This window comes from Periplaneta americana, chromosome 10 (assembly GCF_040183065.1).
Source record: "Periplaneta americana isolate PAMFEO1 chromosome 10, P.americana_PAMFEO1_priV1, whole genome shotgun sequence".
In the NCBI taxonomy this organism is placed as follows: Eukaryota; Metazoa; Arthropoda; class Insecta; order Blattodea; family Blattidae; genus Periplaneta; species Periplaneta americana.
In genome coordinates, this window is record NC_091126.1 from 160,845,204 (window position 1) to 160,872,596 (window position 27,393).

Here is a 27,393-nt window from a genome sequence, read left to right on the forward strand (position 1 = left end):
TTCAAGAAAGGCAGAAGAAAAAAATAAAATTCAAACGAATTTCGTATCACTTTATAGCTGAAAATCTCAGAGTTTTGAAATGACACATGGCAATCGCCTTTCACTTTTTCCCTCAGTACTGACATTTTATGAAATTTGTTACCCTATCCGTCTACTGACTTCCCACTCTACTCTCAACAACAAAAGAAGGATTTAAAGCACTATGAACTTGGTGTTTCTCGCCATCTTTTCCCTGCACATCTGGCGCCGCCCCTGTAACCCAGCCAGGGACAACCCAAATTCATAACACAGGACCGAACCTTTCCAAGTATATATGACTTTCTTAGTAGTTTTGCCGACATCCAGTCTGCACATTGAAATGGCCACATACTCTATTTCATACACCAATAATACAACCCTGAGGTCACAATTTGAAACTTATTTTCCAAGTAAATATGACGACTTTTCATGGGTTCGTGATCACTTTCATTGTGATATTGAAAATAACAAACTTTCATTGAGTGAAAGAAAAAGAGTTAAATGAACTCTCGAATGAGACCGGACTTAAAATTAAATTCCAAGCGGAAGATATGGTTAATTTCTGGACCGCATCACAAGCGAAAAGAGAATACAATGAACTGTACAGTGGTGCTTTACAGATTATAATTCAGTTTGTTTCTACGTATTTGTGTGAGGAAGGGTTTTCATCAAAAACAAAGTAGGCTATCGAAATCGACTCGATGTATGTGATGATCTCCGACTTAAGTTTACCAACATAGGCTACATACATCCAAATATAGAACTGTGCAAGAATCGGCAGGCTCGTCCATCTCTTTAATGTGAGTACCAACATTTATTTTTTTTCCTTAGTAAGTTAAAGATTATCCAAACTCTAATAGCCTTATTAAAGAAACAAAAATGAATTTTCTTCTATTAACATTAGTTTAATTAGTTAATAATAATAATAATAATAATAATAATAATAATAATAATAATAAATTCTATTTTAAAATATAAGTGTATTGATATTAAAATATACTACAAAAATGATCAATTTGCTTTCGAAAACAATAAAAGTAAGGTGGTTCGCGGAACTATTTTGACATAAAAAAGTGGTCCCCATTTCAGAAAAGTTTGAGAAACGCTGCACTAAGCCACTCATCCATCATAAGATGACGCAGAATATCTGCACGGAAATATCATATGTACTTCGATACATCGTAATAATAATTATGATTTGCGAAAAATAATCACTTAGTGATTTAAGACGGTGCTCACTCCTTCGGATCCCGGCCACTTCGTCACTCATAACGAGTGCACCTCTGCACATGTATGGACATTGTGCCACTGTCATACATCTATGACGCAGTGCATGAGGGTAGGCCACTAGAGCGAACCCAAGAGGTGGAACTTAAACTGAGAGGATTCGATGCGATATCGGTATGAGAATCCGAGTGGATAGAGCGTCAGCACGTAGAGCTCAAAACCCGGGTTCAAATCCCGGTGCCTGAGAGAGTTTTTCTCTGTTCCACTCATCCTTCATCACAAGATGGCGCAGAATTTCTGCACTGAAATAACATATGTATTTCGATACATCGTAATAATATTTATGATTTGCGAAAAATAATCACTTAGTGCTTTAGGACGGTGCTTACTCCTTCGGATCCCGGTCACTTCGTCACTCATAACGAGTGCACCTCTGCACATGTGTGGACATTGTGCAACTGTCATACATCTATTTATTTTATTGGGTTATTTTACGACGCTGTATCAACATCTAGGTTATTTAGCGTCTGAATGATATGAAGGTGATAATGCCGGTGAAATGAATCCGGGGTCCAGCACCGAAAGTTACCCAGCATTTGCTCGTATTAGGTTGAGGGAGAACCCCGGAAAAAACCTCAACCAGGTAACTTGTCCCGACCGGGATTCGAACCCGGGCCACCTGGTTTCGCAGCCAGACGCGCTGACCGTTACTCCACAGGTGTGGACTCATACATCTATGACGCAGTGCATGAGGGTAGGCCACTATAGGATACCCATGAGGTGAAAATTAAACTGAGAGGATTCGATGCGACATCGGGATGGGAATCCGAGTGGATAGAGCGTCAGCACGTATAGCTTAAAACCCGGGTTCAAATCCCGGTGCCGGAGAGAATTTTTCTCTCTTCCACTCATCCTTCATCATAAGATGGCGCAGAATTTCTGCACGGAAATAACATATGTACTTCGATACAGCGTAATAACATTTATGATTTGCGAAAAATAATCACTTAGTGATTTAAGACTGTACTTACTCCTTCGGATCCCGGCCACTTAGTCACTCATAACGAGTGCACCTCTGCACATGTGTTGACACTGTGCCACTGTCATACACAATTGACGCATGAGGGAACCCATGAGGTGAAAAATAAAATGAGAGGATTCGATGCGACATCGGGATGGGAATCCGAGTGAATAGAGCGTCAGCACGTAGAGCTTAAAACCCGGGTTCAAATCCCGGTGCCGGAGAGAATTTTTCTCTCTTCCACTCATCCTTCATCATAAGATGGCGCAGAATTTCTGCACGGAAATAACATATGTACTTCGATACAGCGTAATAACATTTATGATTTGCGAAAAATAATCACTTAGTGATTTAAGACTGTACTTACTCCTTCGGATCCCGGCCACTTAGTCACTCATAACTAGTGCACCTCTGCGCATGTGTTGACACTGTGCCACTGTCATACACATATGACGCATGAGGGAACCCATGATGTGAAAATTAAAATGAGAGGATTCGATGCGACATCGGGATGGGAATCCGAGTGGATATAGCGTCAGCACGTAGAGCTTAAACCCGGGTTCAAATCCCGGTGCCGGAGAGAATTTTTCTCTCTTCCACTCATCCTTCATCATAAGATGGCGCAGAATTTCTGCACGGAAATAACATATGTACTTCGATACAGCGTAATAACATTTATGATTTGCGAAAAATAATCACTTAGTGATTTAAGACTGTACTTACTCCTTCGGATCCCGGCCACTTAGTCACTCATAACGAATGCACCTCTGCACATGTGTTGACACTGTGCCACTGTCATACACATATGACGCATGAGGGAACCCATGAGGTGAAAATTTAAATTAGAGGATTCGATGCGACATCGGGATGGGAATCCGAGTGGATAGAGCGTCGGCACGTAGAGCTTAAAACCCGGGTTCAAATCCCGGTGCCGGAGAGAATTTTTCTCTCTTCCACTCATCCTTCATCATAAGATGGCGCAGAATTTCTGCACGTAAATAACATATGTACTTCGGTACATCGTAATAATATATTTAAAAAATTTGCTTCAAGACCTCAGAGCACCATGGGCGAAACATATGAAAATTTCCCCAAACGCAAGCGCAATCCATTATTTTCCTATAAACGTTGATATCACATAAGATGACTGAAACTGTGTAAGTATTGTACAGAAAAAGCATCTAGGTGATGGTGAACACAGCGAAGAATATAAGACGTTTCCCTGCGACGCCTTTGCTAGGCGGGGTTGTGATAATCGTTCAAGGATGTGGCTCAGAATAACGAATACATCACCTCTCCACGCCTGAGATCCGGGTTAAATACCCGGCGTATATAAATGAAATTCGTGATCGACTATGGCAGAGTTGATTTCCCTCGCCACCACTACATCACTTCTCCATTATTCGACGTCATCCAACCGTCAGGCAGCGCGAACAGGGCGGGGGTGAGAGAATTAGCGAAAATCTGGCGAAAACCGAAAACTTGATCAAGAGTCATCAAATACGTTATTTAGCTCATAAATTGTCTCTTAAAATTTCTGCTGAACATAAATTAAATTTATAAAGGCTTTTATAGCGACTTCCAAAAGTATACGTTGAGACGTACCACATACCACGTATCTAACAATTCAATCTCTAAGACCGTAATATGTGAAACGCCTCACAGTACATTGGTTACGTCTACTGGGTCAGATGTAAGGGGTGATTATGGCTTTGCCCAACATAACGCAGTGGAAGCCAACAAATGAAGCCAAGGCTGGATATTACACGATATGTAATGAACGAATGTACGACAATTTGCCCCAAGCAAATGGTATCAGTAACTTTCGTCCCAAATTTTTTTCCCAGAAACGCACAGCCCCTTCTTTTTTGCGTCCCAATTTTTTCGTCCCAAACGCCTGTACGTCCCAAGCTGAATATAAATAACTTCTATATTTTATGAAATTCTGATAAAATACAAATAAATTAGAAATGATTTAAATATGTACTAGCTTTATTTAATTAACATATATATATATATCAGAATAAATGTCCTGAAACAGCAGGAAATCTGCAGTTCCTCGTTTATATCCTCATAATTAGAGATTGAATTTTCATGACCTAAAATCTCTGAAAATATGCATGCATTTATACCCTAAAAAATGTCAAAATATGACTCAAAAGAAAGTAACATTGTCCAAAGAATAGTTCTGTTAACCATTTAACAAAATTTTCCTTGTGAGTATTTACTTTTAACAACTTTAACTTTTTACTTAAACAATTGACGGACTTCTTAAACGAACACAATTTACTTGACGAGTATCAGACAGGCTTCAGAACTGGACATAGCACAAATACAGCATTACCACAGTCTACTATATACAGTCGCGAAGCTTGAGGTGTTTTTTTTGCAAATCTCGTGATAAAGCGCTCCAAGCGTTTAGCAACTAGAAACAATAGACTGCCCATGGTCGACTTTGGACTGTGTCGTATTTCTATCGAGTGCTAGCTCGTTGCGTATTTCACATTGATGCTTGTGAAATGTTCGTTATTGGTTTTAATGACAATGTTAATGGCTAAAATATAATAATTTGGATAATAATATGGGACAAGGAGGAGACGTTTGTAGTGCTATAAATTGTAGCAACAGTAAGAGAAAGAGGCCAGAGTTATCCTTTTTCCGATTTCCGAAAGATTCGGAAAGGTTCCTGGGTTTCCACAAGAATGATGTGCAGAAACAAAACTCTTACTTTTTATAGTTCTTTGTAACTGTTAGAATACATTATATCCTTAAATTTCACAATGAAATGTTTCAGTCTAACCGAAAGGACATTAGATATCGGTTAAAGTTCTGTCACTTGGGCTGCTAAATTTCCAGAGAAATAAAGGTTAGATCTATTTTTTTTTTCCAGAGGATATATTTTTAATTGTAGCTATTAATTTTGTTATTATTTTTATTTGTTATTTTACTAAAGACGTAGAAAAATTAAGTTTGTTTTAATGAAATTTATTGATCACGTTTTATTTTCAATTCTGGTGGGATTATTATTGCTTAGGCCTACTTTTTTTCAAAGGACATGTTTTTAATTATAGCTGTTAATTTTGATGTTATTTTTATTTGTTGCTTTACTAGAGACGTAGAAAAAGTCTGTTACAATAAAATTTACTGATCACGTTTTATTTCCAATTCTGGTGTGATTATTATTGCTTAACCTCACCCCACTTTGTTAACTACGTAAGCATACACTACAAGTACCGGTACACGTAAGTTACTCCATTAATTCATATTTACATTATTATTGTTGTAAAGGGAAATGCAAATTAATATTTATTGGTTTCATAGTTAATTATCGCTATAATCTTGAATGAGTGAAGCTATTATAGTAAATTTCAGTTCCTTTTGCACAAACAAAAATTATATTAACTTATTTCTTGCAGGTATATTCGAGTTTATGGTGGAATTTAATATACTTCATTAAAATAATAAATTAACTTTATGCATTTAATATTTCAATAATGGAAGGAAGGTGTTAATTTTTCCAAAAGAACACGACAACGAAAGTATAACATATTTTGTCGTCTGCTAGGAGAGAGATCTGCGATGATGAGGCGATAGTAGCGATCCTAGTGGTGGGCAACTGCCCATGGTTGCATTTTTACTACATATTGAGCTTCGCGACTGTATATAGTAGACTGTGGCATTACTTAAAGTTACGGAAGACATACGGGAAGCCTCCGATAAACAAAAATTGACCATTTTGACACTTCTTGACTTCAGCAAAGCCTTTGACTCAGTTGACATAGATCTGTTACTCTGCAAGCTCCGAGCCCTTAATTTATCAGAAAGTTCAGTGTCGTGGTTTACCTCCTACCTTCAAATACGCCAATAATGTGTGCGGGTCTGTGATCGTTTTTGTTCCTGGCACACTCTGGGTGCAGGTGTACCACAGGCATCAGTTCTTGGACCTCTACTTTTTACGATCTACATAAATTACATATCACAATCTATTAAACACTGTAGACATATCCTATTTGCTGACGACTTACAAATATATACCTCTGCACCTATATCGGCACTAAATTACGCAATAAATGAAGTAAACAATGACCTAAAATCAATTATTTCATGGGCGAAAAAGTTTGGACTGAAATTGAACTCAGAGGAATCACAGGAATTTATAATGGGACATCAACGACTTTTAAGTAAATTAAACACAGGTGACTTATCTCCTGTTAAAATGAGTGAAACTGTTATCCCTTACAGTGATAGAGTAAAAAATCTAGGAATTTATATGGACAAAAATTTAAGTTGAAATACTCAAATCACACACACATGTAAAATAATTTTTATGAAAATTCACGCACTGAAAAGAATTCGAAATTTCCTTCCGTTGCTTCTCAAGAAGAATTTAGTGCAGTCGCTCTTGATGCCTCATTTTGATTACTGTGACACTCTCTACACTGACCTTAACATGAGACTGACAGACAGACTACAGCGTGTTCATAATGCATGCTTTCGATTTATTTGCAACGTCCGTAGATCTGACCGTATCACACCTTCACTAAATATGCTGTCCTGGGTCCGTCTCAAAGAGTGAAGAACTATTCACTCTCTCACTTTACTCTTCAATATTCTTCAAACCTCTAACCCTAGCTACCTAGCTTCTCGTTTTCAACATTTGTCCTCATATCACGAAATAGATACTCGCTCACAACACCATATCACACTCTACATTCCTAAACACAGAACAACCTTCTACTCTTCATATTTCACCGTCTCTGCAGCTCATCTCTGGAACTCTCTACCACAACATGTCAGAGACTGTCGGACACTGTCTAGTTTCAAAAATAAATTAAAATTACACTTTTTGAATTAGATTCCTTTCAGTTATAAGCCCTTTTCTCTGCCATAATTTTGTAAAAATATAGCCTATATATTTCTTTTTCCTTCCTTTGTTCTCTTTATCAGCCGATGAATTTTATTATCATAGCCTTTTATCGTAAATTTTATTTAACTTTCGTATTTCTTTTCTTTTTTATTATTATTTTATTACATTCCATTTTGATATATATTTCCTTAAGTTTTTCCATATTAATCCATTTGTAGCCTACTACGTGAGTTGCTTTTACTATATTTCAATATATTTTACTTCTTTTTTCTAATATGATATTATTTTATTGTTGTTTAGTGTCGATTTATTATGCTATTATCATTATTTTTTTGTAATATGTTAGTATTCTGTTCTTTAACTTTTTGTTAAATATTTCACTGATTGTATACTTTTTGACCTGGTAAAGTGTAAGAGAAGGCCCTATGGCCTTAACTCTGCCAGTATAAATAAAGAATTATTATTATTATTATTACTTTATGTAAAGTAATATTTTTCAATGAAACCAACGTCCCAGAAAGGTTCTTAGAAAACTAAGATGAACTGTTGGCTGATTCCTCAAACGGCAAGCGCTGTCCAGTTTCTGCAGTGAATTATTATCTATATAGACAGCTTATACATTTAGCAGTACTGCAATGTAGTTAGATTGTAAAACGTTTCTGAACCGTAACTTCACTTCACAATATTGTAAAATAGAATTTTCCCATCAATATTAAAGTTTTTTCACTAAACTCTCTAACAAACCTCTTGCAATTTTGTACTCTCAGAGTTCTTTACTTTAGGCATCTTAAAACAATGGTCCGTACCAGGAATCTGTGGAGTATATCTATCTATGCCGGAGTGTATTGCGGGCAGCATCAGCTCGAGTCTGCTAAGGGGTAAGATGCTCGTGGTAGAAGAACGAGTAGAATTCAGATAGAAATTATCCCCTCCCTGCAAGCGATTGCTCTCTTCGTTCATGCAATGCCTGCCCCAGAGCAGTCATTGGCCCTAGCTCCCCCACATACCACTTGCGCAGAGGTCTTGTTTCGTCTTTCTGCTCAACAGATTCCCGAGACAGACCACAGACTCTTATAGTACACAACTGAATTCACACTTCACAGTAGAGAAGACGAAAGGATTCTGAGAAAAGAAGGAAAAAAGAAGGGTGAAAAATGTCCAACGCGTGTTTTCTGCGAGGCAAGTGCTTTTACATCTGTTAAAGGGCTCACCGACTGTTTATGAATTACTACTTGGCAACAATGGGGTTGGAAATATTTAAGTGTCACATTTTAGGTGCGGGTGAAGGCAAGACCGACCAGCAATAAAAGTCGCCTATTCCTAGCGTTTTTGTCATTTGTGTTTTGACAACTTACTGCTGATGAATATCGTTATTTCAAACTAAACTTAAACAAAAAAAAAGTATTTCTAAGGAAAGGAAATCCAATATAAATAACCAAACGCAAACAAACTCCCTTGTCATTATTGACACAAAACGTGTGAATAATACATGGAGCACTTAAAACAATTGCAATAGCCTATAACCAAAAATATGCGGTAAAATCGTAAAACAGCGAACGCTAAGCTCCGCCTACAACCCCTTTCCAATTTTCACCTACAAGCTCATCACACACTCTAGCGGGAAAGAGTGGAAATAGGGGTTTAGGGTGGGATGACATGTAGTGGAGGAAAGTGGAATTAAAAGAGTGAATGCGGCATCTATGAAGCAAAAGAGGAACTTCGTCGTGTCTCCCTCTGTCTCTCCAGCCTCTCCTTCTCTCTTCCTTGCTTCATGTCTCTCTCTTTTTTCTTGTGACTTTGCAGAAGGTAGTATTCGATCCGTGTATCTTCCTAGCGAAACACACGCACGCTTTTTGGTCACGCTTTAGACCTCTCGGCTACCGAGGGGAGTTGGTGGTAGAAGGGAAAATGAATCTATTTATGTTCAAGGGAAGTGCCATAACTTATTGCAGAAATGAAATGTGTGTCGTTGGATATGTCTTGTGGTAGAAGGGAAAATGAATCTATGGTAATTTCATAGAAGACGGGCACTTGGTTGAATATAGTACGTATTACCAACTTTTTTATTTCAGAGTTAAATGTTAGTGATCTTTTAGTGACTTTTACATGTTAGTTCTAGGTTTTTTTATACTAGGTGTCGCCGTGATTTTCTTTTAATTTGATTGGTTATAGTTGTCATTTGTTCTAGAATTTTCGTTAATTTTGAATGGATAATGACGTTATCGGTTGTTCTTGGTTGTTTGACGTGAGTGGTGTTATGTTGTGTCTGATGGCTAAAGCTATTGAAAGTTTGTCATTTTATGATTTTCTTTCGATTTGATTGGTTATAGTTGTAATTTATTGTAGAATTTTCATTAATTTTGAATGGATAATGACGTTGTCAGTTGTTCCTGGTTGTTTGACGTGAGTGGTGTTACATTGTAGATTTGTCTGCATTTGTGGAATGCGCATCATCATGCTTACGAAAAGGCACTTTTCAGTGCCAATAATTTATTTTGTGTGCACAAGGTTGGAATTTTGAAGTAAGAGGGAAAGGAAGGAATCCGTGTTCTGAAATTATTGATTAAATTTTGTGTCGATTTTGGTTTAGTTCTTTCGCTGGTGATTAAGGATTGTGTTGAATGTTGAGGAGAAAACTGTTTTTTTTTTCTGTGGTTTAAAGAAATTACTTACTGAATTTTCTGTAGATGTTAAGGTGTAATAAGTGTTCGAAGAGAATTTCATTTAGTGTAAAGACGTGGTTTATTTATGCAAAGTAGACTGTACGACAAAGTGTTGGTTTAGTTCTTTGTAGCTTGCATGGTTTAAGTTTAGATTGCCTTAAAGCCTGCGTCATTTATACTGGAAGTGAAGTGGTTGTCGATGAAGACGTCAACGAGAATTGAATTTTATTTGATGAGGTGATAAATTATTATGTTCTGTTTTGTGTTTCTGTGATTTTTGGGGGTAAAGTGCGGACGAAAACTACCAGAAAAGTACTACCAACTATGAAGTTCGAATGCCACGAAACGCCAAAAAAAATCAAAGGCGAAAAATTAAATATATTTTCCTTTTTTTGGAGGGCTTGTTCTTCTTTAAAAATACGAATATATATTTGATTTTTCATCTTTGATTTTGCGATGTTTGGTGACATTTGGACTTCATAGTTGGCAGAACGTTTTTGGTAGTTTTCGTCAGCCATGTTGGATTTTGCCCGTCTTCTAGAAAATTACCGAATCTATTTACGTTCAAGGGAACTGCCATAACGTATTGCAGAAATGCAATGTGTGTCGTTGGATATGTCGTTAACATGTGAATGTGGAATGCATATTACATGTGGTTGTTGTCTAAGGCACATAATTTGGTTGTATTGTGTTGTGTTAGTTCGAAGAAAAAAGTACTGTGTTGTAAAAAGTTGTCTAATGCACATAATTTGGTTGTAGTGTGTTGTAAAATATGAAATACGTGCGAGACAGTAGGCAGTGATCCACCGAAGCGGGGCAGATAGTAGAGAGAGAGAGAGAGAGAGAGAGAGAGAGAGAGAGAGAGAGAGAGCAGGCGAGCGAGGTGCCGAGCGGCGAGGGTGGGGATAACCCTCCCTACTGGCGTTCGCTGTTTTACGATTTATCCAAATATGCTTTTATACCAGTCAAATATGACAATGCTAAAATATGGTGGAATATGTATTTATGTGACCAATTGAAACCGTGTCATTGTGTTCAGAAAGGCTTGCAATGTGTTTAATTTAAATTAAATTTGCGAAAAGATACCACAAAAACTTACGACATGTCATAGAAATCCGAGTTCTACTCATAATATTTCATTTATTACCTCTTTTTACTTCTAAATTTCCTGCAAATATTTTTCACATCCTATATAAGACTGGGGAATAGAATGAAATAGTAATTTATTGTAAATTATGAGCAACAAGAATCATATACGACTAACTTCACTCAATTTCTTGAACTATAAAATGCGAAATACTGCTTCTGGGCGTAGAGCTGAAAACCCGGTGCCGGAGAGAATTTTTCTCCGTTCCACTCATCCTTCATCATAATGATGACGCAGAATTTCTGCACGGAAATATCATATGTACTTCGGTACATCATAATAATATATGATATACGAAAAAAAATAATCACTTTGTGATTTAAGATTTTCCGTCGGATCCCGGCCACTCAGTCACTCATAACGAGTGCACCTCTGCACACGTGTGGACATTGTGCCACTGTCATACATCTATGACGCAGTGCATGAGGGTAGGCCACTAGAGGGAACCCAAGAGGTGGAACTTAAACTGAGAGGATTCGATCCGACATCGAGATGGGAATCCGGTGTGGCTCAGTGGACAGAGCGTCAGCACGTAGATCTGAAAACCCGGGTTCAAATTCCGGTGCCGAGAGAATTTTTCTCCATTGCACTCATCCTTCACCCTATATTAGGCATGTGATCTCAAGTTGCCGTTGTTACTGGAAGAACACTTAACTTCCGACTAGATGCGGAGGAAAACATCCAGCCTTATCCTAAGTTGCGATATTTAAAGAACACGGAGTTACGGCTCTTGCGTGAAAGGTGTAGAAGAAAACACTCCAAATTTAATGTCTTGATACAGGTTTCCGCAAATTTTTTCCCGCTGTAAGTCTGTCAAAGTACTTTCGCCACGATATATCCACAGGACGTGCGGGCAACTCCCCACATATTGAAGACTTTCGGCCGATACATACATTATATTACATACAGAAACCTGGACGACTAGTAGTAGGCCTACATCGTGTCATTTCACGAAGCAGTCTACTCACCTTTCTCGTCGATTATGGGCACTCCGCCGAACACCTGCGGCGAAGCCGGTACAGAGTTTCCGGTCAGCAGCAGCAGCACTAGCGCTCCAAACGGCAACAAGTGGCCAACATTCATGATTTCCTCAGCGGTTGTGCACGTCACTCATTCTGCAGCCAATGTCTCTTCTTCACTACGACATCGATTCTTCCAAGTCGATGGAAATGGAAATCGATAAATCGCACATGACGAAAGGCTTATCACTTTTCCTAGAAGGAAATTAAAAGAGAAAAAATGTTATACAGTGGATAACAGTTTTATTTGTACAAGCTGAAATTTTGTAAAGAAATACCTTGGTTTGTCTTATAAATTGATTTAAACTTTAAAATCACTTTAATATATTATTAAAATCCTTATACTAAACAGGTACAATGTAACAAAATGATGACAGTGTTATTTATAAACAGTCGGAAGTAAATGCATCACAATAAGGCAACGTATCATGCAACACTCTTATTTATACACTTTACGAAGATGCTTTACATTTACTGTGTGCATAGATGATTAACTGCTTTTCCGTACCTATTGGGGTGGGGGAGTTCCGATGTTGTCTGTTATGTATTATATCAGTCGTGTCCAACATGAAGAAAGGGAAGGAGCTAAGCACAGAACTTAAACATACGATAATCAGTCTTGCTTTGAGGGGCTATTCACTCAGGAAAATTGGTAATATTGTGAGAAAATATCACTCAACAGTAAGTTATATAGTAAATAAGTTCAAATATAATGGTTCCATTAAGAATATTCCGAGAAGAAGTAGAGAATCGTTCCTGAATGAGAGAGAAAAACGTTTCATTGTTAACAAAGTTAAACTGAACCCACGTGTAACTGCACCAGAAATTGTGCAGATGTTGCAACAGGCATCGGGTAAGAAGGTATCCAGTCAGACCATTCGACGAGTACTATGGCAGCATGGGTATCGCGGCAGAATCCCAAGAAAAAGGCCATGTGTAAGTAAAAAGAATCGTGCAGCAAGACTGGCATTTGCTAAAGAGCACCAGGACAAACCTCAAACCTTCTGGAATACTGTGATTTGGTCTGATGAGACTAAAATAAATCTATTTGGATCTGATGGAATACAGACGGTATGGAGGAAAGCCAATACGGCCGATAATGTGGAGAATACTTTACCAACAGTCAAGCACGGAGGTGGATCAATTAAATTGTGGGGGTGTATGTCACCAAAAGGAGTGGGTACGATTCATTTCATTGATGACAACTTAAACAAATGGGGTTATTTGAACATTTTAAAAAATAATGTCAAACAAAGTGTGGAAAAAATGGGACTATCAGGTTCTTACATGTTTCAGCAAGATAACGACCCCAAGCATACAGCAGAAATTAACAAACTGTGGCTCATCTGGAATGTTCCTAAACAGCTTAGAACACCTGCCCAATCCGCGGACCTTAATCCGATTGAGCATCTATGGCCAATTCTCAAGAGAAGAGTTCGTAAATGTAAAGTAACATCTAAAGAAGATCTAAAGGAAGTTATTTTGAAGACGTGGGAAGAAATTAAACCTGCCACTTGTCTTAGGCTTGTACAGTCAATGCAAAGAAGGTGCAGAGCTGTATTGAAGGCTAGGGGCTATTCAACAAAGTATTAGAACTTCCCGTCTGTGCCATAAATGTAAAAACAAAGAAACATTTATAATTTATTTTTGTAACTGTACAAATAAGAATGTTGCAGGGAAAAGGCTGTGTTTTTGTTTAAATAGAGGAAGTTGTTATGTTAAAGTATTTGAAAAATTATTTTTATAATGTTATTATTGTTAAGTATGTAAATAATTTATAATGCAACATAAAACAGAAGAATACAATATTTATTTCTGCAGAAAAAACGTTGTTTTAAATATTAAATACAGCTGTACAAATATAACTGTTATCAACTGTATATCAGTCTATGCATAACATTCTCGATATAAAATAAAATTGCAAAACAAATAGATTAATTAAAAAGTAGGCAAGCGCCTTAACCGACTGGGCCACGCCGGTGGCTCTATGGTTACGTTACCATGGCAATAATATTATTTTTGGTACTTTTGTTAAACACTGTGTTATGGAAACAGTTTTATTGATGAAATCAACATTAAACAAGATATTCTTATGATATAATAAAATATAATATTGTTTAATTAATTCAGTCTAATTGACATACCACAAAATATAAAAAAGACAATGACACTTACCCATGTAAGTGATCATTGTGTACTATAAAAATACAGTACAACAATTAAAAATCAAGCAAACGTTTTCGCCCTTCGGGCAACATCAGGCTTTTTTACATACAATATCTTGTACACTTAGCGGCAAAAAGAATGGGCCGACTCTTGATCGATAGAAATGCTAAGTTCTATCGCGCGGTTCACTCGTGTAAACGCAAGGCATTGCTGTGGCGTCTCTTCATTGAGAGTCGTCCGTCTATAATGTAATAAACCTTACGAGCAGTGTGTGGCCCAGTGGTAAGAAGTGTGACATCCGTGCCAGAGGTTGTGAGTTCGCCTCCTGGTACCGTAAAATTATATATATTTTTTTTATTTTAACTTTTACTTAATTTATTAGTTTAATGTGAAATGGCATTTCTTAACAAACTTCGTTATGCCTGCCTTGTAAAAATATTATTGGCCATCACCTGTGGGCTATTAGTAGGTGAGACCTGGTCTGTATAAACAAAAATACTTGTTTCACATCCTAAAGAAAAACGAACGCATGTCAAACACAAATAAATAATTAAATTAACAAAAACAAACAATTTGTTAATATATTAAAAAAAAAGGCTGTGGTGGAGACTAGTATCTCGTCCACAAACCACCTGCGTCAACATCTGCCCTCATTCTGCGCGGCATGGAGTCCACAAGATTATGGAACAGGTCTAAATTCTTGGCCATCTTCTCCCACGCATCTAGAACTCTGTCCCACAATTCCTCAGGTGTCCGAACGGGTGGTTGTTCTGCCGAATTAGAGCGTAGGATCCTTTTGACTGCAGCCCACAAATTTTGAAACGGATTCATATCTGGTGAATTTGGAGGCCAGTCGACTTGGTCGACATCACGCCTCCTCGTAAACCATCTTTTAATCCGGTTGGCGGTGTGTAGTCTATCGGATGATTATCCTGCTGGAAGAAAAGTGTTCCTTCTGGATATCGTTTTCGGGCGGAAGGGATCATTACATTTGCCAAAATGTGTTCGCAGACTTCTGCCGTAAACAGACCGTGGATGCGTTCCAGAAGTCCTGCCCCATCGTATGACATCCACCCCCAACACGCGACCCTCACGCGAAGCGTATCGGTGGTGATTCATACAATAAACTAGGGCAGTACTATCATTGCTACTAGAGACAATTACCTCGTCGGAGAAAATTACATTTCTCGAGTCAAAGTCCTGTCGGAGAGTAGCATACACAGAATGTTACTGGAGACAATTACCTGGTCGGAGAAAATGACATTTCTCCAATCGAAGTCATGTCAGAGAGTAGCATACGCAGAATAACCTATGCGAATCAGGGAAATGAGTTACTGTTTCTGTGCCATCTTCAAGCGTAATGACGAGACAGAACGTTATATTAACAGATAGCAGTATTGCTTGAAAGAGAGAGGGAGGTTTATTTTATTACAGTTTGGGCATATTCTAAGAGATATCGTCACATAATTATAGCTTTGCGAGACACATATGGTGGCAATTTTCAAATGAAAAAAAGAAGATTTGGGGAGATTCGAACCTTGAGCTACTAGTACTACTAACTTGTTCAATATACCAATGCCGTAACAACTTACGCTACTGTAACTTCATTATATCGCTTCGGCATAATACATGGTTTTCCTGTTCATATTCGCTCCGGTTTATTTTGTATTTATCAATTTTATTACTATTTCACTGTTCAAGGGCCCTGATGTATCTGGAATCAACCCGCCATTCGATTTTATTACATATTTTAGCCTCTTAAACAAAATACAGCAAATTTAAATGGTTTAATTATGTGTTACCTAGTGAACTATGGCTTTGACGAGACGAACATGTGCAATGTATGTCTCTGGAACTTAGAAACTGTCGGCTGGCCCATTATTTTTGCCGATAAGTGTACATTTTGTCTCTTATTGTGAAAGTATGATTAATCACAACCTTTTTAATAATGAAAATAGTAACTATTTAAAATTGACTTATGGTAATTAACAATCTAAAATTAATGTACAGATATGAAAATTTAATACATAATAATGATATAAAGTTGTGGCTGCACTGCAGTGTTGTGTTTAAATTATAACATCATAAAACTGTGAACATGATAAAAACATTTCATTCCTCTTTAAACTTCATAATATCATTAATTGGATGTTTTGCTGGTGGTCTTGTCTCAATGGTTGTGGTGAAATCAATCTGAAATATATTGGTTATTATGTAGAGAATCCTATATGACGCGATGTTAAAATTTATTAAATCGTTGTCAAAAATACTCACATTTAAGATCGTGTGTACTGATATGTCAATTAGACAGAATTAATTAAACTATATTATATTATATCATATTATATTGACTATCTGAACATTTCAACATGCTTTCTAAGATAAGATATTCTTAACACAAAATGGGAGAACTGAGATTCTGAGGAGAACATCTGGTGATAGACTACATACACTAAAATATAATATGTCCACTTTTCATTGAAACTCATCAAAATCGGCCACCTGTTTCTGAGTCAAGTGTGAGCTAGAATATGAACATGCCAGAGACATAAAAGAAACATTTTATGTTCAGAACATCTTTTTTTAATTTGATTTTGTCAATAAAACTGAAGGAATAATACAGGAACTAACAAAATGTATAACAAAAATAAAATTGTTATTACAATAACCATAACCATGGTGCTTCTGTAAAAAAAAAAGAGATATTACACAAAGTATATACAGTACTCTTTAAGATATTTAGAAAGCTATAGGGCGTCATTTAACCACTTCCCTGATTAACCCGGGTTAACTCGGACTGCTAAATTGTGTCAAAATTTACTAACCCGAATTAACTCGTTTGAGTCCCAATTTCGCTGCTAAGGATTATATTCCGAATATATACGTTTCCATTCTTTCATTAACCTTTTCCTCACTAGATGGCTACAGAAGTTAGTGATATTGCTATATCTGGTGGTGTTTTTTGCACTCCTTCCTTGCGAGTGGAATTCTATGCTCATATAGCATTCACACACAGTAGTGAGTAGATGATAGTTTTGGCGGTTTCTCTTTGTGTTTTTTTGTGCTGTTTTGTGTAAAGATGGATCAAGTTAGTGATTCCGAAACTTTTGATCAAGAATATATTCCTGTAGAAGATTAGGAAATGAAACATCGGTATCAGAAGACGAAGTTATAGACCAACAAACAAATTCAGATCATTCGATGTCGCGTCTTTTTGACAGTGGTTTGAATAGAAGACATCTGGCACCATTTCTTCTGCACCTCCGAGGTCCCCATTCCCTGAAATTTTAACATTGTTTCTGATAACGACAATTCTCAATTTTTTAAATTATTCTTTAATAATGACCTCATCAACATTATATTCGAGGAGACGATTCGGCATGCTAATAAGTGTTCACATAATGCTGAAAATAATTCGTGGCGGCCTACTACAGACTCTGAAATACGTGTACTTTTGGGCATAGTGATACTGCAGAACATTATTCACAAGCTTGAAGAACAGATGTACTGGTACAAATATTCAATGACTGCTACACCATTCTTCCCAAAACGCTCTTATATAGGAGAGCAGATACTACTGTCCGGAATGCAATGTGCCACTGTGCGTAATACCCTGCTTTCGAGTCTTTTACACGACAAGCAACATTTAACGCCTTGACAACAGCACTGGTATTGTACCTCATAAATGAATCCATAAAAAAATCATAAGTTGGTAAATAGTTCAGGAGAAAATCAAAGTGGGACAACTACCAGAGCTGGAATCAAGGTGCACGAGATAACTCGGGATAATAATTCAGGTATGAATGTAAGTTTAGGTCTATTTCGTAGTGATTTTAGGTATGTAAGGAAATTAGTGATGTACAGTTATTCTGCAATATTAAATTACCTCTTTGCGAAAAAAAAAATATGACACTTTTTTCACAAAACTGGTAAAATATACAGTAAGGGAAGAGGTTAATAGTATTCTCGATGAAGCCATAACTTGCAAAAAATAGTCGCAAAAATACTTTGTTTCGATAAATTGTTCCTTTTTAAATACGTAGCAATTACGCATTATTTTGAAACACTTTGTATTCGAATCCTGGTTTTGTTTCCAGTGCATATCTTATTTCGTACAAATATTTAACCACATAACCTATAAACTATGTATAGAATAAAGGGGAGACAAACGCATTACACGACAGTCGCCCAGTATATTGAACACAATACGCCACTATAGAAGTGTTATCGTTCACAACCAGCCCTCATGTGTAGCAGACCGTTAAATCAATGCCGCATCACCTCTCGAAATTATCTCCGCCTATTATCAGAATAGTGGGATTTTATCTTGAGTTTAATAGCTAGGAAATATCCTTTATATGGATGAAGAATTTTGGGTGACTACCGCATTTACTGGCGTAATTACTCCCCTCGCATATTTTTCCCGCTTCGATTTTTAAGGCATATTTTCAGAATTTTATTTGTCTAGCATAACCTCCTCTTAAATCACAATTTTGGACAACCTTTGCCCAGCCAGTGAGGACTGAAATAATCGCACAAATACACTTGGAAAACCCAAGGTCAATATTCACCCCCTCTCGTCAACCGGTTCTAGCAGAGTACTTTCAGAAAAATACAGAAACAAGTAGCAGATATCATCCGTCATATAATATTTACACGGCACAATTAAACCAATATCATTTCGTACTTAATTATATCACCACTTCACTCCCGACATTTTTTGTATTTATCGCGTAATTTTCCTCCCCCCTCAAATTTTCGGTTATGCATTTTAAACACCGCTGGTATAGGGTATGGTTCTTCAAACCGTTTTAAGTAAAAATGTTCCTGTAATTATGTGTCGATTTCGAACGGTTAAGGAATTATAACAATTCATTATTTAAAAGAACCGCATCACTAACTGTATGCACCTCATGCTACCATATGATTTCCTCTGGCATAAACTTCGTATTATAGGTAAAAACATTTAGACTAAAATACAAGTCAACAACATTCTCATTACGAAGAGGCCCGGCAGTGACGAATTAAATAAATAGGAAATTTTTAATCTTGCAATTTATGTGAATATACAGTCTACAGTGTGATTCACGAAGAATTATTAATGAAGGATATGGTTCTCCAAGCCGTTTTCAATAATAACTTTCATGTATCCATATGTCTGATTTCGAGCGGTTAAGGAGCTGTAGCCATTTAATTATTTAAAATGAATGCATTACTATGAACTTCGCTCTATCATACGATTTCTTGTGTAATGAATCCTGTTAAAACATTACTCGTAAGTATTAACTATGTAGGAGAGCGTATTATTAAGGTAACAAGCTATAGAAGTTATACTCGAACACTACACTCCTGACGTTTGGGGCGTGTTTACCTATACGGCAATAGCCAGTAGCAACAGCGGTCGGACATTCGTAGTCTGTATAGCTCTACTGATGAATTGTATATGCTGTAAATTGAATGGTAGTCTGTATAGCTCAATTGATTAATTGTATATGCTGTAAATTGAATGGTAGTCTGTATAGCTCAATTGATTAATTGTATATGCTGTAAATTGAATGGTAGTCTGTATAGCTCAATTGATTAATTGTATATGCTGTAAATTGAATGGTAGTCTGTATAGCTCAATTGATTAATTGTATATGCTGTAAATTGAATGGTAGTCTGTATAGCTCAATTGATGAATTGTATATGTTGTAAATTGTATAGTAGTCTGTATAGCTCAACTGATGAATTGTTTATGATTATAAATTGAATTAGTCTACTTGATATTAATTATACAAATTTGTATAGCTTAATGAAAGCATCCTTGTAAATTGAATTAATCTGCTTACTTTGTATTGTATATGTTTGTATAGTTTTGGCCGATGAATTGTATATGCTTTAAATTGAATAGTAATCTGTATAGATCTATTTATAAATTGTTTGTGTTTGTAATTTGAAGTAGTTTGCATGATATTTATTATCAATTTCTGTATATCACAACTGATTGAATTGTTTATGCCTTAAATTTAATTAACTTACTTGTTTTGTATTATACATACAGCTCAACTGATGAATGATCTTTTGCGTTTGTAAATTTAATAATGTGATTGGCTATGTATTGTATATTTTTAGTAGAGCCATCGATGTAGTTCAGTCGGCAGACTCGCTGGGCTGCTGATCCGGAGCTGCGTTCGGGCTTGGGTTGGATCCCCCTTTGGTCTCATTGAATGGTTTCTTCCGAGGTTTTCCCCAGCCGTGGGACTGAAGCCGGATGGTCTATGGCGAGTTCTCTGCATCACTTCACCCCTTTGATTTGATTTGATTACCTGGTTGGGTTTTTCCAAGGTTTTCCCCAACCAAAAGGCAAATGCCAGGTAATCTTTTGGCGAATCCTCGGACCTCACCTCATCTCACTACATCTCGCCAAAATATTGTAAAAAAATTGCAGAAAATTGTAAAAATTTAGAAAATTAGTAAATTGTAAAACTGTAAAAATTGTAAAATATTGTAAAAATTTGTAAAAATTGTAATTGTAATATTGTAAAATTTTGACTTGTTCCACATCTTAAAGCTTCATTGCTCATGTAAGATCCATGGAATATAATAAATGAATAAATGAATGAATGAATGAATGAATGAATGAATGAATGAATGAATGAATGAATGAATGAATGAATGCTTGTAAAATAATACGTGTGCTCGGACGAGTTCTTCGTGACAGGGTCTCTACATGCGATTAGGTTAAATGACATTATTTTTCTGAATATATAGAAACAAGAATCTCATTTCTACGCATTTTTGCGTCGTTTCTTAATCGTGTCCCAGCTGATTAATGGTTTTTATGGTCTTTTAGGAGTGATGTTTACACAACTATGTGTCGATAAGAAAGCATTTCGAGGCACCGAGACGTCAAAGACTATTAAACGTAAACAGTATCCTTCAGCAACATAAACACCCGATAAAAATGATTATGAAACGAGAGCCGGGAATATCAGTTCGATTTCTATTTGCGTTGTGTAGGTATTCGACGTGCAATAATTCGTTTGTAATAACCATTTGCTGTGTGTTCTTATCAGTTTATTACTTTATTTGTTTATTAACAGTATAAAATTGAATTATGTCATTCAGCAAGGCCAGTACTAGTGAAAGTAATAGCTGCAGTGGATACAGTAGCAAACTTTGGAAAATTGTATATTCAATTCTACAATTTCTTCAGAAAATATTCGTCCGAAGAAAACTGTAAAAGTCTCAACTTTTTAAGTGTCAAGAACTAACTGCCGAGGAGTGTTCAATAAATGTATCAACCGTGTTATGTGTATGCAGAGAAGTGCAAAAAATAAGCGGAAACAGAGAGCGCTTACAAGGGATGTACTTGACCTCGAACGCTCAGAATCACAGAAAAACACGTTTATACCACAGTCTAATATATACAGTCACGAAGCTCAATACGTAGTAAATATGCATCCATAGACAGTTGCTCACCACTAGGATCGCCTATATCGCCTCATTACAGACAATGCGAAATAATACCAGCACAGTCTATTGTTCCTAGCACCCTCACAACTCAAGCTTCGTGACTGTATATATTATACCTAGTAAGGTTTATCTTGTCTCAGTAGCAATAAAACCAAGTCCCTTCAAATGAGGGTGGAGATTATAGGAGGGTAGTAAATTTTCAGTATTCCTTTCAAAACCTTGTTATTGTGCAGGCCGCCGGAACTCAGTTTCTTGAAAGACAAGCTCAGTGACGGAACTACACAGTACAAAGAGAGACATTTTGTTATTTTATTTTGTGCTACAGAATGTATCAACTAGTTCCTTCCGCCACTGGATGAATGGACGGCATCGCTCCATCGCCATAACAATACAGACGAAGTAAGATATATCTCCTTTCTCTCTCTTTTCACAATGAGACAAGATATATCACACAGACTTTAGACTGTGTTTATACTATAAATCGCACATTACAAAAACAGTGGTATGAGTTTTTCCATGCAGAACTAACGCGTTTTACTACAGGAGACATTTGATTGATCTATTCGAGATCTAAGAGAAGAACTTTGATAACGCAAAGATGCAACACATCAATACAATAGCAACAAAAAAACGCGCATATTTTAATGTCATGACTACAGTATATGACTACATTTCCCATCAACAACAGACCACAAAATATTGCCAATCTCTTGATGTGTAGGCCTACTTCTTTGGCAATATAAGCTTTATATGAGAAGGATCGTTGATTTTGTAAGACTACAATGTGAAAAACAAGTCAAGTTACACGATCGCCATTTCATCATCGGACTCCACTTTGTGATACACAATCAGCTTTCCGCACCAAAGTACAAGCCTACTGTATGTTGCAATATGCTTGGAAAAAGGCAGGTCATGACATTGATATTATAATATCGTCGTTTAATGTAATTAGTGTGGCTTTTGATATTGGGCTGCTTGAATGAGGAAGTGATGTTGAATGTGAAAAAGTGGCTTTTGTCAGACGTGCATGTTGTTCAGTTCCATTTTGCTTCGACCATTTCATTGAAATCCTACACCTGCACTTTGAAGACTGAACAGCTGTGCAATACTATCAGGTCAGTAGAATGAAGTTTGTTGTTCAGACATCGTAAATATTTTAAGCACAGGTTTTGTGACACTGTTGATTGGAAATGTAGCAATATAGTCACGACATTCAAATATTATATCGATATTTTGCTTCTTAGATCTCGAGAGGTAATCATTCAAATGTCTTGTGGTAAAACGCGCAGGTTTTCATGGAAATGACTCATACCACTGTTTTTGTGATGTGCGATTCATATTCTAAGAATGTTTTTGTGCGGTTTTGAGCGTTCGAGGTAAAATAGATCCCTTGTTAGAAACTGTTTGTCTCACCTAGAAAACATATTAATATAATTAAGAGTGACGAATTCTGCTACACAGTTTATTTCAGTGTCTAATTAATAGTTCATAGCATTCTGCTGATTGATTCGTATATAACTCTTGTATACATGTAACTCTCACTTAATCAAATTGTTGAATTCTTTGTAAGTTCATGCATATGTATATACACTTTTTGCTGGTTGAGTGGAAGAGAAGGCCTTACGGCCTTAACTCTGCCAGCTAAAATAAATTATTATTATTATTATTATTATTATTATTATTATTATTATTAAATTGAAGACTTCGAAAACACACCATTGGCTTTTCCCCTGGAATCGCAAACATCACTTTAAAGACGTAATTTTAATGCATTATTGATTATAGTGTGAATATATTATTTATTATTGTATTACATTATTTTCAATATCGAACGCTCATCCCTCCCGCCAGACGAGTTTGGTAGAGCACGCATCATCCGCTACATGGATAAATATATAATAGGATGCGAAACTGCGGTCAGCACCATCTGGCGGCAGGGGACTCAAATAAGATGATCAGTGCCCAACGTCGTAGGTGGTGAACATTATAACTACGTATTGGGTACATTACCCAGAGTTCTCTATTTATCCGTTCGAGATGTTGCTCGAGAAGACAAGATGACAGACAGAAACTTGCTAATAAGTGAACATAAAGTGATACTACGTGTGTGTATAAGCAGTGTATGTTAAACAGTGATGTTTATGGACGTTGTAAAAATAGTGTTGTTGAATGTATTGTAAAGTAATAGTGATATAATAAATTGAACTATCTAAGTACGTTTTGCAGACTTCTCCATTGCGCTATACAATAAATACCCAAAGAATACAATCCCAATTATCTAATCTTTTGATTTATTTTTTGTCTCTGTCTGGTTATATTTTAATTGGGTAGTGTAAAATAGATCGTCTCTTTTATCTTCCTGTTCGCTCCGGTAAGAATTTTCAGTAGAAGATGCTGTGAGGAATAAAAATGTAAATGTTTTATATTAAATTGGGTTAGTTTTGAATATCGAGGGTGGGAGGGAATACTTTCTGCACAGTATAACATTTTCATCACCAGGTGCGCTGCTAAATGCGTGGAGTAATTAGTTTTTATTTTCGCTACTTGGTGCGCTGCTACATGTAATGTTGAGTTCGCCTACTCCCAACAGATGGCAGAAAGATAAATTTCAACATTAGCGCCTCTTAAGTTTCGCATCCTATTATATATTTATCCATGTCAGCTATGTAGGTTTGACAAAGTCGCGCTTGCACGTTATTGATGCTCGCGAAACGTCACATTTGCACAGAACTGTAGATGTTAAGGCCAAAAACAAAAACGTTACCATACACAATTAACACGCGAGCGCATAAAGTATTGATGCGGAGACAGTTTATTTCAAAATCTACTTTAAGAATCGTATTCGACTGCAGTAACTCTAGGTACTTTATAGCTGTCAGCGTAAAGTGTAAATTTTCTGGCCATCGGTGTCTAAACATAATTTAGATTCGTGAAAGCGAAGCTACATTTGTAAATTAAAATAGTCACGTTTCTATAACCACTCGAATCGGACAAATATTCATAAGAATTTCATTACTCGAAACTGCTTCAAAAGTCTTATGGTGAATTATGACCTCTTTTCGTGAATAACCCTGTATATGGATTTATTAAGCCGATAGTTCGACACACTAACAGAGAAAAATGCATTCATATTTCGTTAAGAGTATGATTGACATAAGGAAATAATTATATTCCAAAGTTCTATACACGCGCGCACGTTTGCCGAAAACATACTTTGTATACTAAACAGAAGTGATTCTGTTTGGAATAGCCTGGCTCGAAACTCACAAGCTAGCAAGGAGCTTCTGGCGTGAAGGACTGAATTTCCCGACATTCATTTTAAGAGCATCGTATGCCTTTCAACTGCATTTGTTACTAAGCGTCGTTGATACAGTAAAAATACGTGAATGTGATAACGACTTACGGACGCAGCCATGTTCAAATACAACATCTAAGTGCTAAGCATGGTACGATTGTCGCGATGGGAAGATGGGAGGGGAGGAATATAATCTAAAAGTTGGGTGCGATCCCCCATTCCTACAAAGGGACTCGGGGCTGATGTTGCATCCATGTGAATTCCAACTTCGTTGGAGACTTCTTTCCCTCCGGGGTACGTCGTCCCACTGATGGGGCATACAGAAATTCGAAGAGAAGAGTGCGACGTAGCCTATTGAAAAATATAAAAGATGACTGTCAAAAGAAGGCACAAGCTTTCTTATTAAACTTTTTACGCGTTTAGCAAAAATTCAGTGCATTTCACACAAATACATCCACGTTTACTCTTTATTAACGTGGAACGTTTTTCTGCATAGACTACTACTCGAGAGAACTTGTAACAAAAATTACAACATTGCCACTTATTTATGAAACTTCATTTGTTCATTAATGCCTGAAGTTATACTTCTTCTGCAACGCTGATAAAATAGATGAGATATTTCAAAGAGACTGAGTATGACATGGTAAATTGGAATTGATATTGATGGTATCTTTAGCCTTATAAAAGTAATCAAAACAATATTATACGAGTAGTACAAAGTTCCCTAGGTATATGTTTTAACTGTAACTAATATTACATAACAAAACTCTTATAGCATTATACTTTTAAGGTGATATTGGTGCGCACATTCATATCATCAGAATATTAAATTTTCTCGAAATCTACTGAAGCGTCCACACCTGTGGAGTAACGGTCAGCGCGTCTGGCCGCGAAACCAGGTGGCCCGGGTTCGAATTCCGGTCGGGGCAAGTTAATTGGTTGAGGTTTTTTCCAGGGTTTCCCTCAACCCAATACGAGCAAATGCTGGGTAACTTAGGTGCTGGACCCCGGACTCATTTCACCGGCATTATCACCTTCATTTCATTCAGACGTCAAATAACCTAGATGTTGATACAGCGTAGTAAAATAACCCAATAAAATAAAAAATCTACTGAAGCTATACAGCTTACGTTTTTACAACACATGGACACTTCTTTTGTTTATGATGTAACAGTAGTTGCTTTGTTAATTCATCTCCTTACAAACATTTTCCATGCGAATATTTTCAAAATTTTCAATACACTATCTTCAATATTACGTATTTACGATATATTAGATTTACGAAAACATTCTTTCAGTACCTGTAAGGCTACTAAATAAACACATCTGAAAATTTCACTTTTCTGTAAAGAAAAAAATAGATAAAATATTCATTTTTAATAAAAAGGCAAACTTGTGAAAAATGAGCATTCAAATTAAAACTTACATTCTTATAATGCACTTATACTTCTTAAACAAATATAAAAATTAACATGGATACACTTAATAATTTCTCTTCACATTATCCATTGAATCAGTGCTGGCCCACCCTGTACACAGGGTGTTTCCGAGGTGGTGTTACAAACTTTCAGGGATGATAGCGAAGGGCACGTGTATCAATTTGAGATCAGGAACCCTGGTCCGGAAATGACCGAGTCGAAAGTTACAAGCAAAAATATTTGTGTGGAAATCAAATAATTTTATTTCTCTGTACACCTTATTTATGTGTATTTATCTGTACATCTTACACATACTGTATTCATCTGACATTGTTTACGTTGTCTACTTACAGTATTCCATTCAGTGCGCTGTCTGAGGGATGGGGACAGGAAACTACAATAAAGCAATGCAGATAGCGTAATGTGTAACAGACATGGTCGGTCCTGATATGCACGTCTGTAGACAGCAGTGTGTGTGTACAAGTTGCAGTGTCCAGTCGATCAGTCCTAGTGAAATGGAGAAGTACACGAGAATGGAATATGCAGACATGATTTTCGAATACGGATGAGCCAATGGGAACGGTAGACAAGCTCACAGATTGTATCGGGCGAAGTACCCAAGTAGGAGACATCCGGCCCATACCATCTTTCCACGACTGTTCCAAAGGTTAAGGGAAGGAGGGCACGTGGTGCGAAATTACAATTCCATTTCCACACAACTAATTTTGCTTATAACTTTCGACTCAGTCATTTCCGGACCATGGTTCCTATCTCAAATTGATACATGTGCCCTTCGCCATCATCCCTGACAGTTTGTAACACCACCTCGGAAACACCCTTATAGCTCGACCAAGCGGCATATACTACCTCTTTCGTCTGCCTCTTTTCTTTCCGCTGTAAAGCGCTCAGGCTCTTCTGAGCTCTAAAGCGCGCGCTTGCGCCTATGGGCATCAATTGACATGACTGGCTTAGACTATGCGATATTCTGTTTCTGCCACGCGACCGGAATTTTAAACGCCATGGTACATGTATACAAACTATACGACCATGAGTCGGAAATGCCGAGGCCTGTTCATGTGAATTTCATCCATTCG

General features: G+C 36.9%; 1 protein-coding gene across 1 annotated transcript in view; it reads right to left on the reverse strand.

The window, feature by feature from the left end:
* The window catches only part of LOC138708116 (tyrosine-protein kinase transmembrane receptor Ror-like), an 811,918-nt gene that overhangs the window by 673,475 nt on the left and 111,050 nt on the right, over positions 1 to 27,393 (reverse strand). Inside the window, exon 2 of the mRNA XM_069838318.1 lies at positions 11,912 to 12,157. Coding sequence (XP_069694419.1) covers positions 11,912 to 12,026 — 115 coding nt within the window. The 5' untranslated portion in view covers positions 12,027 to 12,157. The remainder of the gene's footprint in view (positions 1 to 11,911; positions 12,158 to 27,393) is intronic.